This window comes from Nicotiana tabacum, chromosome 1, assembly GCF_000715075.1.
Source record: "Nicotiana tabacum cultivar K326 chromosome 1, ASM71507v2, whole genome shotgun sequence".
Lineage (NCBI taxonomy): Eukaryota > Viridiplantae > Streptophyta > Magnoliopsida > Solanales > Solanaceae > Nicotiana > Nicotiana tabacum.
Window position 1 is genome coordinate 33793144 of NC_134080.1, and position 14468 is coordinate 33807611.

The following is a 14468-nucleotide window of genomic DNA, read 5'->3' on the forward strand; positions in this document are numbered from 1 at the left end:
ACGGGAACGAAGAAATAAGAGGTGGACTAACTGGTGAAAATTAATTTTCAAATTGTGTACAACCTGTGCTATACTGGGTAAGAGCTTCAAACATGGGCCATTTTCTGATGGATTGTTATAGGCCAAGTGACAAGGGATGTAATTCTCCCAGAAAAGAATATAGATAGAAGGTAAGAGATTTGAGAGAGAATGATTGATTTTTGTGGGAAAAAATGAAGAACGATAAGGATATTTATAGTTTAAAATGGGGCCAAACTGTAATTTAAACTTAGAATTTAAATTAAAATTTTAGGGGTAGGGGTAAAAAATGGTCGTTTATACTTTATAGCCGTTGCCAAAGGGTTAGTTTTGTAAAGAATGCCGTTGGCCAACGACTCTTTTTCCAAAAACAAATTACGGGGGCTTACGGGTCGGAGCGGGCCGGGATGTTAACAGTCTGGCCCATCAGGACAAAATAGGCAGCCCGTCCCATCCCATGTCCCGTTCACTATGGGCCCCAATCCCGTTTAAGAGTTAGTGGGCCGGGGCGGGATGGGCCGACCCGTTGGACAGCTATAGACCTTCCTCCTAACTCCAAGCACCAGTTTTATTATTGTCTCTGTATATTGACAGCCTGCTCGTGGTTCGCCGAGCCGATGGATGAAACTGCGTCGTATCCTCTAATTGAACCATCCAATTTCGACCTTATAGTGGTCGGCACCGGTCTGCCGGAGTCCATACTAGCCGCCGCTGCCTCCGCCGCCGGAAAATCAGTCCTTCACCTGGACCCTAACCCTTCATACGGCAGCCACTATGCTTCTTTTCCCCTTCACGAATTCATTTCATATATCCAATCTCAATCCTCCTCCGAACCCTCAATTCCACAACCCGACACCGATTCGGGTTTTACCCGAGTTCCTCTAACCACCCGCCCGCTCTACTCCTCCGTCGAAATCACTTCTTACTCCTCGGAACCCTTGGAACAATCGCGAAAGTTTAACATTGATTTGAGTGGGCCCAGGGTTTTGTTGTGTGCTGATGCCATGATTAATTTACTTTTGAAATCAGAGGTGAATCAATACATGGAGTTCAAGAGCATTGACGGGAGTTTTTTCTACGATGGTGAGGGCAATTTGGAGAATGTACCTGATTCGCGTAGCGCGATATTTATGGACCGGAAACTAAGCTTTACGGAGAAGACTCAGTTGATGGGATTCTTCAAGCTGGTGCAAGGGCATTTTGAAGCAGCAGCAGCTGCTGATGGTGGGGAGAGTAAGAGCATTTCAGAGGAGGAGTTAGAGAGTCCGTTTGTGGAGTTTTTAAGCAAAATGGGGCTTTCTTCTAAGCTAAAATCGTACAGATCGAATCGCCTTTCTCTCTCTGTTAGTCACAGTTTCCTGTTTTCTGTTATTCCTTTTTCTTTTCCTTCCCTTGTCGTTTGATTATGTCGTGTGCTTGTTTCATGAATCAAGTAGTCCTAATCAAATATTAAGCATTATTGATTGTGTGATTCCTGTATGATTGTAATGTTGCAGCCTAATAAAGTAGGAAGCTTTTCATTTTAGATTGAAAGCATGCCAAAAACCAGACCAATTACTTTTCTAAAACTACTTCTGTAAATAAATTAAACTGTGAGGATAATTGCTTGTACTGCTCTTTTGCCTTTCAACATATGGAGAAGAAAATGGTTAATTAATATATAAATGACACTGCTTTTCGATCTTTATCACCTTTTAGCATTTCAATTCAATGGACGTGAGACTGTTAGTTCCCGCTTTCCTTTTTATGGTTGTTTATCCAGAATTTGGGAATCAGAGTAATTTTTTTTTGTACATTAGATTCTAGCTATATTCGTCTGACTTAGTAGTGATCTTTTCTTTTTAGGATTATTCTATATGCAATAGCAATGGCAGATTATGACCAAGAGAATGGGGATGTTTGCAAAAGTGTTCTTAAGACAAAAGATGGTATTGATCGGTTGGCCCTTTATCACTCATCCGTTGGCAGGTTATACTCTCACCCTTCCTTTGTGCTTAAAACAGTCATGTAGAAATCATGAAAGTACCTCTTCCATTTTTGTACATAAAACAGTAGAGTAGTGCACTAATCCTGAATGTACCTCGCCCATTTGTACATAAATTGGTAGTTTACTAATCATGAAAGTATCTTTCCATTTACTGGCTGTTTAGCTTTAGCTTTACCTTCTTCTATGTCCATAATTGAACTTCATACTCCTAACTGTGGAAATCCTGAAAATGATATTATTAGGCTAATATATTTTTATTGTCAATTCTCATCTCTGATACTGAAAATAATAGTTCATTAAGATGCATGCTTAGGTTATACTTGCATGTGCGGATGAAAGAGGTCTAACCTTGGAATACCCACTTATTTGTTTTTTCATGTCTGTGAACTGTTCGCGGAGCATATATGCTATGTCAAAACCTTGATCTTGTAGTGGTAAGAAGGTTAACTGAGATTCAAAAGTCAACCTGGAAAGCTCTATGTATAGTTGGGTTAGTCTTTTTGCCAATGCAAATACTCCCAAGAATTAATAATTTTTTGGAGCTGTTAGAAAAAGAGAAGGGGATTCTATCTTGAGACTAGTTAATCATAATCATTGACCCTCTGAGTTGGAAAGTTATCTTTGTATGCCATGACATCTTATGGTCATATGCTTCCTTCTTGTAAATCAAATTCTTATAGTTTTCCCTTTGTTTTCAAACTTTAGGTTTCCTAATGCACCTGGTGCTATGATTTACCCCATTTATGGTCAAGGGGAACTTCCACAGGCCTTTTGTCGTCGTGCTGCAGTAAAAGGATGCATTTATGTAAGTCTTTTAACATGTGTTTTCCTTGGACAGCTCTCCAGTGTATTATCACTTAGTTTTACATTTTTTGTTTCACTGAGATTCTTTACTGTTTTTCCCCTTGTGTTGTTAATTGCAATGCATGGCGGAGTGTAGACAATGTCCAAATATGCATTATGTTTCTGATCATTTTTGTGTTTTGGTTGTATAATTATCTTACGCCCTGCCATTCTCCTAAAAATAGAGAAAAGTTCGTGTTTTGTGAAAATTCCATCATAAGGTTCCCCTAGGGAAGGGATAGAGGTGCATAACATAGGACCAAAGAGATCTCCTAGAGGTCGCAAATTTGCAGTTGGAGACTTATCAGCTCTCCCAGCATGTAACTTATGGAGCTTAGCTCTAGCCAGGAAGTGTATTAAACAACTTTGCAGCTAGTTGTGGCCTTGATTTCTTATTCCTCACAATGCTAGCTATACATTTGTGATGAGTCCCTACTGCTTCACAGTTAGAAATGTTGATGAGCTTGCTTGTAGTACTGAAAGAAGCTTTTTTCAAGCATTCAGGAGCATTGACACTGTTGTTTACGTCCTGAAGGATTACTGTTCAGGCAAACTCAATTAATCTTTAATTTGAACAACTGCTGAATGAGCTTAACTTTAATTTTTTGGTAAGTTGAATGAGCTCTGCTTTTTACGTTTCATTTGACATCAAATAGAAGATATCATCTTGATTGGTTTCTCTTCTGTTACCTTTTCTCGTGTAGTCGAAAAGTAATCTCTTTCTCTTGATTTCTTCATCATTGCTTATACTATACATTGTATTCGGAGATTTGCAAAATGAAGTTCTTATTGTGCTAAACATTATATTCAAAGTTGTTTATGGTGTCCTTTCCTCAATATTCGTTATTTGATGTTTAATTTCCTGGAATTCCTTGAATTGTTGTGTCATTAGTAGTCTTCCCTGAGGCTAATTTCTATCTTTACTTCGACTTTGTTTCCAGGTTCTTCGGATGCCTGTTAATTCTCTCCTCATGGACAAGGTTCGTAGTAATGCTCTTCTTGTTTCTTAATGACTTTTAACCGTCCTCATTTGGTAGAATTGAACCTTTTTGAAGTGCATGAGTTGTTGACCTGTCACCTTGATGATTTCACAGGCTACTGGGAATTACAAGGGTGTTCGCTTGGCTTCGGAACAAGAATTGTACAGCCATAAGCTGATATTAGCTTCATCTTTTGTGTTTCAATTACCACGACCTCATTCTTCACCTGATGCTCAGCAAAATGTTTATTGTGATTTTGGCTCGAAAAATACAACCGAGAAGCTGGCTAGGAGTGTATGCATCACAAAGCACTCTTTGAAATTGGATAAAGCCAATTGTCTGGCATTTTTTCCTCCTCGATGTAAGATATGCATAACATGCCTTTTGTTTTTAAGTGATTTTAATATTTCAAATTTTTTACCTTATCAATTTTTTCCCCAGCTCTCTTCCCTGAGCAGGTCACAGCAATCCATGTCCTTCAGCTGAGTAGCAATGTTGCTGTTTGCCCCTCTGGAATGTGAGTTCACCTGCCTAATTTCTATTTAGTCACCACTATTCTAGTGCTGTAGGGTGTGCTGACACATCGGTGTTAACATATCATTTTTCAGAATTCATTATCTTTTTAGGATGCGCTCTTTAGCCTGCCTTTCACTTTTAGAATGTTATTGCCCATGTTACTACCCTTTTTTTCCCCTTCCATTAAGTCTAAAATTTCACGAATAAACACCAAGTTGGTGTCAAGAAGTATGCGCAAGTCATGTATATATTTCAACCTGAGTCATTTACAGGCATCTATCAAGTTTGTTCAGCTACCTATCTATACTAGTGTTCCCCGTCAAGCTTCTGAAACCATTTTAACTACTCTAAGAATGTGTTTCAGGCACTTCATTTTGAATTTCTCTAATTATAGAAGCAATTGGTACAATTAAGTTGTATGGAATTGGAGTTACAAACTCTCAGTTAATTCCTCAAGTATCTTACACTAACCCAGTTGGTTCGTTGCTTTCTCTTTCAGGTTTTTGACTTATCTCTCAGCCATATGCAAGGATGATGTTCAGGGGAAGAAGCTATTACATGCAGCTATCAACGCACTGTTTTGCATTCCTGTTTCTGGAAGCTCTGAAAATGATAATTCTGCGGAGAACCAAAGTGAAACTAGAGATGCAAAACCTGCTTTACTTTGGAGTGTCTTGTATATTCAAGAGCTTACTAAGGTATCTGCAATACCCCTTTTTACCTTTTTTATTTTTGGTTTTGCTCTACACAACTGCCAGCTTCCATTTTGTTTCTATATGAATTTTCCTCGGGTCTTTTTTTATTTCGCGAAGGAAATGTGGTATTCATTTTGATAATGCTTTTTGTTTGTAAAAATACTGAAACGGTTATCAAGCCAGTTCGCCTTTTGGGCCTTTGCTTTCAGTCAATTTTGTTTCCTTTAGGGTTTTTGATTATCTTGTTTATTTTGGCCTGGAATCTTCTGCACACTTAGATAGAGGTTATCACCTTATCATATAGAATGTCTAACATGTTCATTAGTGTATGCATAAAAAGAAAACATGTTCATTAGTGTGGCTGAGCATAGTGCATTAATTGGTTGCCACATAGGAATTAATTACTCTTGAAGTTTATCACCCGTGTTTTGTTCAGAGTTGAAAGTCAGACTAGAGCAGTTGCTTATCACCCAATTCACTCATTTTTTTGTCCCGGAGAGAAGGTGTGGTATCGAAATCCATGGATTAGATTCCATGGGATTAAGTGTGAGTATTCCGTTTGTAAATGTGAGAATTACCCTTTAGATCCCCACTTATAAATAGGGCTAAAATAGATTTTGCTTCATTTCTGTTCCTCCTTACCCTTCATCTCCCTCCAACACAGAGCCTTTCCAGTTACATCTTGCTACCTCCAGCTATTCCTCTTCCTTGCAGATTGCTTTACCCTGCTGTCGGTTGATCTACATCCCCAAGAGAAAAAAGGCCATGTAGCTGACATTATGATTTTCTGCCTCCTATCTCCTCCTCTTGTTCCCTCCCTTCAGCCGATTCCTCTGTCTCTTTCCTTTCATTTGTCTTTCTTGAATTTCTTTCTCCTGCCCTTGCAATTTAATGTCCTCCACCCCTAATTTTTTTCTTTTTTCTTTTTCCCTTTGTTATTCTTCTTCTCCTTTTTGCAAAAAAAACATTTTATTTTTATGTCCTGAATTATATAAGTTTTGCTAACTATGCAACAATCGTCTTCTCTCTCTATTTTCTTCCCAACAATTATTATATTCTTTTATCCACGTCGCGATTCTTCTTTTGTACATTATAGGTCATGGTTGAAAATTATGGATAATTAGTGTTAGATTGATGGACATTGGACGGAGATGAATTTGTGATGGAAAAATCAAATACTGTAGTGTAGTCAATAAATCTAGTTTCGTATAGATTAGAGAAAGCCATTGTTTTGCATGAAGACTATTCTTGGACTGGTATTTCAATTTATGCGTGAAACGCAAGGCTGGGTGGGCTACTGTTAAGGTACCACATGGGGATTAAGCAAATTGTACCAAATGGCAAAGATAGAATATCAGGCTGTGATACACCTTACAATCCCCAAATAATTACTCCCTCCGTTCCAATTTATGTGAACCTGTTTGATTGGGCACGAAGTTTAAGAAAAAATGAAGACTTTTGGAATTTGTGGTCTTAAATAAGTCAAAAAAAGGCCCAGAGTATTTGTGTGGTTATAAAAGCTTCTCTTTAAGGGCAGAATTGTAAGTTTAAGCTAAATTGTTACCAAATTTAAAAAGGGATCATTATTTTTGGAACGTACCAAAAAGAAAATAAGTTCACATAAACTGGAACAGAGGGAGTAATAATTTATCCATGAGTTAATAATCTCAGTTCATGCGACATGCTACCAAATGATCCCTGAGTACAAATTTATGCCTGGCGTGTTGTCCTGACTTTTCCAATTTTTGTCCATCAGTTTCAGGATGTTTTAGATAACATCATTTCTGCCTCCATGCCAGATGCGAGTCCATACTACCATGATCTTCTGGGTGCTACGGAAAAGGTAATATGCATTCTGCTTTTCTTAAATTGACCTCTTTTACACTGGTCCGTATCCTCTTTTTCCCGATAGCTGTCGCCTTTTTTCTTCTTTCATCTTGTGCTTTATCTACTTTGCCATGGTCTGTTTGCATGCATATATGTAGGGCTTATAATGATGTTGGAGAAGGGTAGATCCTCAGGCACTGACCCATTTGGTGTTGTGCTATTTTTGTGTAGATATTTGAAGAGCTGTACTCTGGTGAAGTATTCTTTCCCAAGACAGCCTCATTGGAGGAGGGTGCTGTCGAAGAGCTCGAGGACTAGAGACCAAATTGATGCTGCTGGATATGCTGTCATTTTAAGCTGACCGATGGGTGGCGGAATAATACAGTTTGCATCGATAATGATGACGAGAATATAGTTCACGTGGTTTATGTCCCTATATACCTATGTTCATGTGTTTATGCGAAATACTTTGTTGGTGTAAGAGTAATATCTATAGCCTTCTAGTTTCTTCGGCCTACAATGAACAGAATTGAGTACAGAGGTTTGGGACGAGACTTGGTAGTGTTAAAGAGTTTGCCTACTTTTGCAATTTTTTATTGCGGTGGTTGATCTGAAACTTCCCATGATTTGAACCTAGTTTCTATATAGAAATATTTTGACATGTCAAAGTGCAAATTGAGGAATGCGTAGAACTGATGAGGCAAAGTTAAGAGATTGGAAGCTGCACGTAAACCTAAAGAGGTAGTGAGTTCTTTCTATATAAACTTGAGGGGTTTAGTGAGGTGAAAATTAACTAGTCGAAAAAGCTTTTAGTGATTAATGATTGAGTTCTACTTTATCTAGATACTCCTATGCTAATTGGCGCAAGCATGTTCATGATGCCTTAAGAACTTCTAAATATATCCCCTTTCTACGCTAGTATTAAAAGATACGGAAGATGGTTAAATATACTCCTATCACAAAAGGTTCAAGTGTACCGCTCGTTATACTTTGAGTTAATATGTACCCCGGTCATTATACTATGGTTCAAATATATCCTCTTTCTATTAAGTTTGTCCAAGGTGGACATCCAATCCTACGTGGTACTGATATTTGATGAGGTGGATGCCACATGGCTTGCCACCTCAGCGCCTCTAACCCATTTTACCTCTCTTATAATTTTTTCCACCACTAAAATTTTCTTCCCCTCCACCACAATTGCTACCATTACAGCTACCAAAAAATATTGTCTTTCAAATTTTAGTCTTTATATATGGATTAGAGGCGCTGAGATGACATGCCATGTGACATCCACCTCATCAGATATCAGTGTCACGCAGGATTGAATGTCCACCTTGGACAAACTTAACAGAAGAAGGGTATATTTGAACCGATAGTATTACGACATGGGTATATTTGGACCTAAAGTATAGCGAATTTAAATCTTTTCTCATAGTACATTGATATATTTTGCCCTTTGCCGTAGAAGATAATCGCGGTTTTGAGACCTTAGCTCTCTCCAAGTTTGAAATGCAAAGAAAATTATAATTCCTTGGCGAAATCTCCTAAAGTTCAAATTTGTCTATGTAGTAAGACTTGTGAATAATTTAACAAGATAGGTAGAATGAAAAGAAAATCAAGTTGTGCCCGTCCGCAAAACTTGTGAACAATCTATCTATCTATATAAATATAATTGAGGGACTTGGACCAGTTACGTGGCACTCCTATTTAGCAGGAAATGCATTTTCCTGCCTCTATGTATTTTTCGGATTTTACACTTCAAAATTTATTGCCAAAACACGAAAAGTCTCTTTACACTAAGAACGAACCGCTTCCCATCCACAACGATTCTTTTCTTCCCACAAACCATTCTGTTTCCATACTTATTTCTCTTTCCATACTCTATCAATTCTATCAGTTACTCAGTAGCCTTTCATCGATATTTTTTCTCCTCATCTTCTCTGCCTTTACTTTATTAAATTTCTCTAGACTAATCTTCTTTGTTCTTTTTTTTGGGGAAGGAAAAAATTCGTTAATTCACTGCTAATCACTATATTTTTCACTCACCAGAAAATTCCTCACCAAATGCCAACTTCGCCGCTAATGAAGTATTCGAAGAAAAAGCAAATATTGATATTCACTCCACAACTACCGGCCTATAATTCAAAACTAATCTATACAATCTATGTGTCATTCTTATATATATAAAATTTATACACCCTAATCTAATTATATAGGTGTGGCAGACAAGGATTACGAGGCCATAACGGCGTGAAAAGATTCAGGTACAGTCCAAAGCACTGCTATGCTTTTTCCGCAATTCATAACTTATGGTGTAAGTATTCCAGAATCCTACAATTCTTTTTCCCTAATTCATAAATAAGGATCTAAAGATTCTAAAACACTTTAAAAAGTTTGCAAAAAACCAAAGATTCTTCACTACTATGATTTTTACACTATGGTGTAAATATTCTTAAATACTTACTTGCCTACTAATGGTGCAAAAATGTTGTTTTACTTCTATTTTTTGGGGATCAAATCTCGACAACAGTATTTTTAAATGTTGATTATAGCTTACTTATATAGATTTTAGACTATTTTATATTTTTATCGTAGCCTTCGAAATTGGTATTGGATAATTGTTCTCTGAACTTTTGTATTCTGCTTGCAGCTGTATATGCATTTTTAATAGCTGCAACATTGTAATGACCTGGAAAATATATTACTATTATACAGCAAAATTGTAATGGCCGTTGTAATGCTTTCTAATTTTAGTTTGAATATATATAGATTCTCTATATTATATTGTTGTGCTTTACTCTTTTGTGTTCTACTTGAAGATCATATGCATCTATAATACAATAATAAAAGACTAATGATTAATTAGAAAAATACTTTTTCCCAGCAATATTGTAGATGTTAGGAAATTTATTCTTCAGTTATCTTATATCTTGCCTTTTATCCATTATTTAAGTGCTCATATCTTCCTTCAAAAGACGTGCCTCTTTTTGCTCCTTCAAAAGTCACGTCTCTTACTCTTCTATCTCAATTTTAACCACACATCGTTTCTCTTCCTCTTATTTCCTCCATGCCAAAGCAAATCACATATTTCTTTTAACCACACGTCGTTTTCTCATTTTTTTGTTTGCTGCATTATGAATTAATGTGTATTTACCTTTTTGTGTGTTTGACATTTAAACTGATGAGTTTATATGATGATCGGTTAATATAGACTTCAAGTTAATTTTAAACTAATTAATATAGTTTTCCATGTGCTTATATCTTCCTACTATATATAGCTTATCTTTTATCATAGAGGATTCATGCAATGGATAATCACTGACCAATTGATAGCGTTTTCTTAAGAATATACAGAGAGAACTAATCAAAGACTACTATTTTCGTTATAATTCATGCAAGGACCTTGAGATACGTCATGATGCTATCTTTTCTATACTCTACTTTGTGAGATGATCTGGTCAATTTTATGAGTAACTTTTGTTTTGGTTATCAATATATTCATTTTTGCAAAACCAATTTTTTAGTTTAATTTTAGTAATTAGATATTACCCTCCCCAAACCCCACTTGTGGAAACAGCCTCTCTACCCTTCGGGGTAGGGGTAAGGTCTGCGTACATATTACCCTCCCCAAACCCCACTTGTGAGATTATACTGGGTTGTTGTTGTTGTTTTAGTAATTAGATATTTCGAAAAGCTTGCGTGGTAAATTCAATAATATATCACCTATGTAGGTTATACAAAAATAACAAAAAAATTAGATGACTAAAAACTCTTACATGACAAAAAAATTAGAGAAAAATAAAATAAAAAAGTGTTAATAACAAAATGGATTAAAATATAAGTAGGAACAAAAGGCAAGGTGACTTATGTGAAAAGTCTGATAAATATTATTGTTTGTAATAATTAATATCACATATGACCAATATTTGCATCTAATACAATTACTAATTTATATTATTATCTACAATAATTATAATTAATACTCCTATACTATTATTTAAGAGCAACATTTAACGGGATTCAAAGGCCTAATTTATAAAAGTTCAAAAATTATATATGTGATATTTTTATTTGGATTTTCTTTTCTATTCTAATTTTTTCATACGTATATCTTACATTTTGTTTATTTTGTTGGTGTTACGAAAATGTTCTCATTTATTTTGATTTGACTGCGCGAAGTGCATGCTATTTAACTAGTTTACAAATAAAGGGGGAGGATAATTTGATGATTTCTTATTAGGTTTTCTAAATCTTTAGTTGGTTAGTTTTCACAATGTATTCATAGTGGTATGTGCAATTCCCGCAATTATTACCTAACAATTTGTTGGCTTTTGCCATATACATAACCAAACGCGATCATAATCTTACTAAGTATTTTGCATTGTGTTTTCAGTAAATTATAAGAGATGACCTCCTCTGCTACATAGGTCATATATCATCATCCTTGATTTGTGAGCCACGGTTAACTTTCGTGTTGTTTCACCTCTGGAAACAAAAATGAAATTATATTTGTTCGCTTTGTGTAGGCCATGTTGCCTGATGGGAGCAATAATGTATGTGTATCTTGAGGTTGCAAAATTAGATTACAACAAATGCCAAAGTCAACATATATCGATCGGCATAGTTTTTACATATAAAAGAAAAGTAATTAAGGAAATAAAATGGTATTTCCCCTCACATTTCCTTTTTGGACATGACTGTAATGAACCGGTGGTTTGAAAAGTGCAAGCTACAGGAGATAGGACTACACAAAAAATACCTCCTAAATGCTTATTTCTTAATTAGCTGCACCCAGTGTATTTAACCAGAATTGCACTAAACATTGCCAATACAAGTTAGAAGCTGAGACAAAGTTTTTCCTTTGAAATAAAGCTTCAAACAGTTTACTCTCTGACTATAACATCAAAAACGGATTTTATAGCACCTCATTTACCATATTACAATTTAATGCTTATGAAAAGGTTTACATGTTATTACTTTATGATTTGATTAAGTAAATATTTTTTACATTAATGTTTGTGCATAGAACTTAAACGGCTTTTCTAATCAAGTACACCACATATGGCTAACCATATGCACCTGTGCCTAAAAAACGACACTTATTAAGGAAATGCACTTGAGTCATTGCGAAACGATCAATCAGAAAAACCTTCTTGGGGATCTGTTTCTTATATTGTTGAAAACACTTTCACGTAACTTCTAAAAATATCGACAAAATGTTCACGGTATTAGTTTATTGTTATATTCACACTACTCATATAGCTAGTATGTTCGATATATAATGTATCAAAGGATTCAAAATTTAATTGTGAGATGAGATGAAATTTTAGTCAAACAAACCTCCAAAATATCATATAATATGGTATCGAAGAGAAAAAAAGAAGAAAACATGAGCAAAATATTCAATTGCAATATTTAGCAGAGATTTTCTTACAGTAACAAAACTAAAGAGATGGTCCTCCGTAACCTACTTCAGTTTCTTTACCAACTCGATCTCTGATGAAGTTTACAAGGACGATACAGGGAAAGACATCCACCACCAATTACACAATGCAATGAGTACATTAATTCGGATCATATATGTTTATTCCTTAAATCCCAATATTGTCTTTTTGTTTTTTAAAGGAACATATATATTATCTTTTCAATGTATTGAGAATAATGTATTACTATTGTTGTCTGCTGTAGTATTATTTCCTTTAACTTGTTCTTCTTCGTTTTTTGGCTTGGAGCGGAGGACAGTGGGAGCATGGTTGATGTCCCTAAGGGAGGAGAAGAGTACTCGAAGAAGCAGAGCTGCTAGTGCGAACAATTATTCTATGTGCTGGCCATATGAGAGATGATGAAATTCTTTCCGATCTAGATCTACACGAATATATATCTGTCAAAGGTGACAAATAAAGTTTGCTGCATGCATATGCTTCTTCAACTTCAAAACTAAGTAATGAAGATTTTTGAAATCTGTGATTTTAAATATGCTATAATAATTGTGTGGCTATACCTATATATATTACTTTAGAAACTCACACTAGTAGCCCTGAAACGGTAAGCATCGAAGCAGAAATGCAAGGAATGTGGAATACAATTAGTATTTGGCAGTTCCTCAAATAAAATCGATTCAAGTATCAAGCAGGCCTTTTTTGCAGTGGCAAGGATGACTTTCTACTCTACTGCTTACATTAGCGAGGAAACACTCAACTTCCACATATTTAAATTTCTTTTCCAAAAAGTTCAATAATATGTGGACTTTAATGATCTTTTTAATGAAACATTATGCTCTAATTTCCCTTTTATCCTCTCTAACTATTGTAACGTGTAACAAAACTGTTGTCCGCTTTGGCTCTCGGCATGTAAACTGTAAATTGTAATAATAAACTTCTATCTCAGATTAACTGTTAATTTTGTTCTCCGAAAAGGTAAAGTGACATTTTCTCTCTATCTCTTAACAATTTTTATGCTACTCCATTTGTTCTATTTTGTACGACGCTCTTTCATTTTTAGTGTTTTTAAAAGAAATGAAACCTTTCCCTAATCCTCTATATACACTGCCAACTCATTATTCCACAACTGCTTGGATAGGAAGCACCCAAATACAAATGCCACCCTTGTATAGCTAGAAATTTTGACCAAGTACCAGATAAAGGAATCCAAAGATGTTTTTACATAGACAAAAGTTCTGCAAATAGGATTAGTATCAGTTGAGAACAGTAGTTAGAATGGGAAGATTAACACCATAAGCTAGCGAACATTAGCTCGAGCCACCTCCGTTGCCTTAAATTTAACTTTTTCTATTGGAAGATATGTTTAAGACTTTTACTGACCCATATAGATTGTCACATGGCTCAGGCTCACCATAGAGGTAGTAACGCCAAATTCTTAAAACAAAGACCACCATCGCAAACTCCAAATCGTGTGCGGGATAGTTCTTCACATGATCCGTCAATTGCCTTGAGGCATAGACAATGACTTTCCCACTTTGTATAAGACCACATCCTAGCTAAACCGGCTCTACAAACATCATATTACATGGTGAAACCACTCGAACCCCTTGGCAAGGTCAACACTGAGTTGTGATCATCTAGTGTCGAGCTCCTAAAAGCTCTCCTCACAAGCAGCGAATAATTGAAATTTGACTCCTTAGTTAATGAGCGGGTAGTGCAAAAAAAAAAAACTCAACAAATCCCCATTAGCATTGTATGGATCCAAATTTGGACGACCACGACCATTGACGAATACAACAGACAACGAGATCCTCGTAGCTCGACATCCTGTGGAGGACGACAAACAAGCGAACAGAGACTGTACGACTTTTACAATATTGTAGGCCCAATAAAGGGCATTATGGATATTCTTTCGAATATTCCCTATGATATGTTTTTAGGGTTTAGAAGGGGTTTGTCCCTTATATATAGCGGAAAAACAACCTTGTAAGGGAGGCTTTTTGCTTTTCTAGCTAAGAACACTGGCTGTAATACTTTTCTACATAAACGATTGACATCCTTAATGTTCGATCACCCATTCTCACAAGATCAAGAAATATTATCCATTGTGTTCATCTTTTACACCTTTCGTTCTAGAGTTTATTACGCTTAGCTAAGATTT

At 35.9% G+C, this 14468-nt stretch overlaps 1 protein-coding gene across 2 annotated transcripts; it reads left to right on the top strand.

The window, feature by feature from the left end:
- The first annotated feature begins 589 nt into the window (after positions 1-589).
- LOC107802495 (rab escort protein 1-like) lies at positions 590-7527 on the top strand. 2 transcript variants are annotated; one of them, XM_016626008.2, is made up of 9 exons: positions 590-1333; positions 1864-1986; positions 2711-2810; positions 3790-3828; positions 3943-4189; positions 4270-4345; positions 4844-5042; positions 6796-6882; positions 7098-7527. In XM_016626008.2, exons 1-9 carry the CDS (start codon positions 636-638, stop codon positions 7182-7184), a joined length of 1656 nt encoding a protein of 551 aa, XP_016481494.2. In that variant the 5' UTR covers positions 590-635; the 3' UTR covers positions 7185-7527. The 2 variants fall into 2 exon arrangements, with proteins under 2 accessions (XP_016481494.2, XP_075105754.1); XM_075249653.1 differs by having other exon boundaries at positions 6839-6882.
- Positions 7528-14468: the final 6941 nt, after the last annotated feature.

Coding starts and splice junctions, on each gene's coding strand:
- LOC107802495 (XM_016626008.2), top strand. CDS start 636: ATGGATGAAACTGCGTCGTATCCTCTAATTGAACCATCCAATTTCGAC. Junction 4,190..4,269: donor GGCATTTTTTCCTCCTCGAT/GTAAGATATGCA, acceptor TTTTTTCCCCAG/CTCTCTTCCCTGAGCAGGTC. Junction 5,043..6,795: donor ATATTCAAGAGCTTACTAAG/GTATCTGCAATA, acceptor TTTGTCCATCAG/TTTCAGGATGTTTTAGATAA.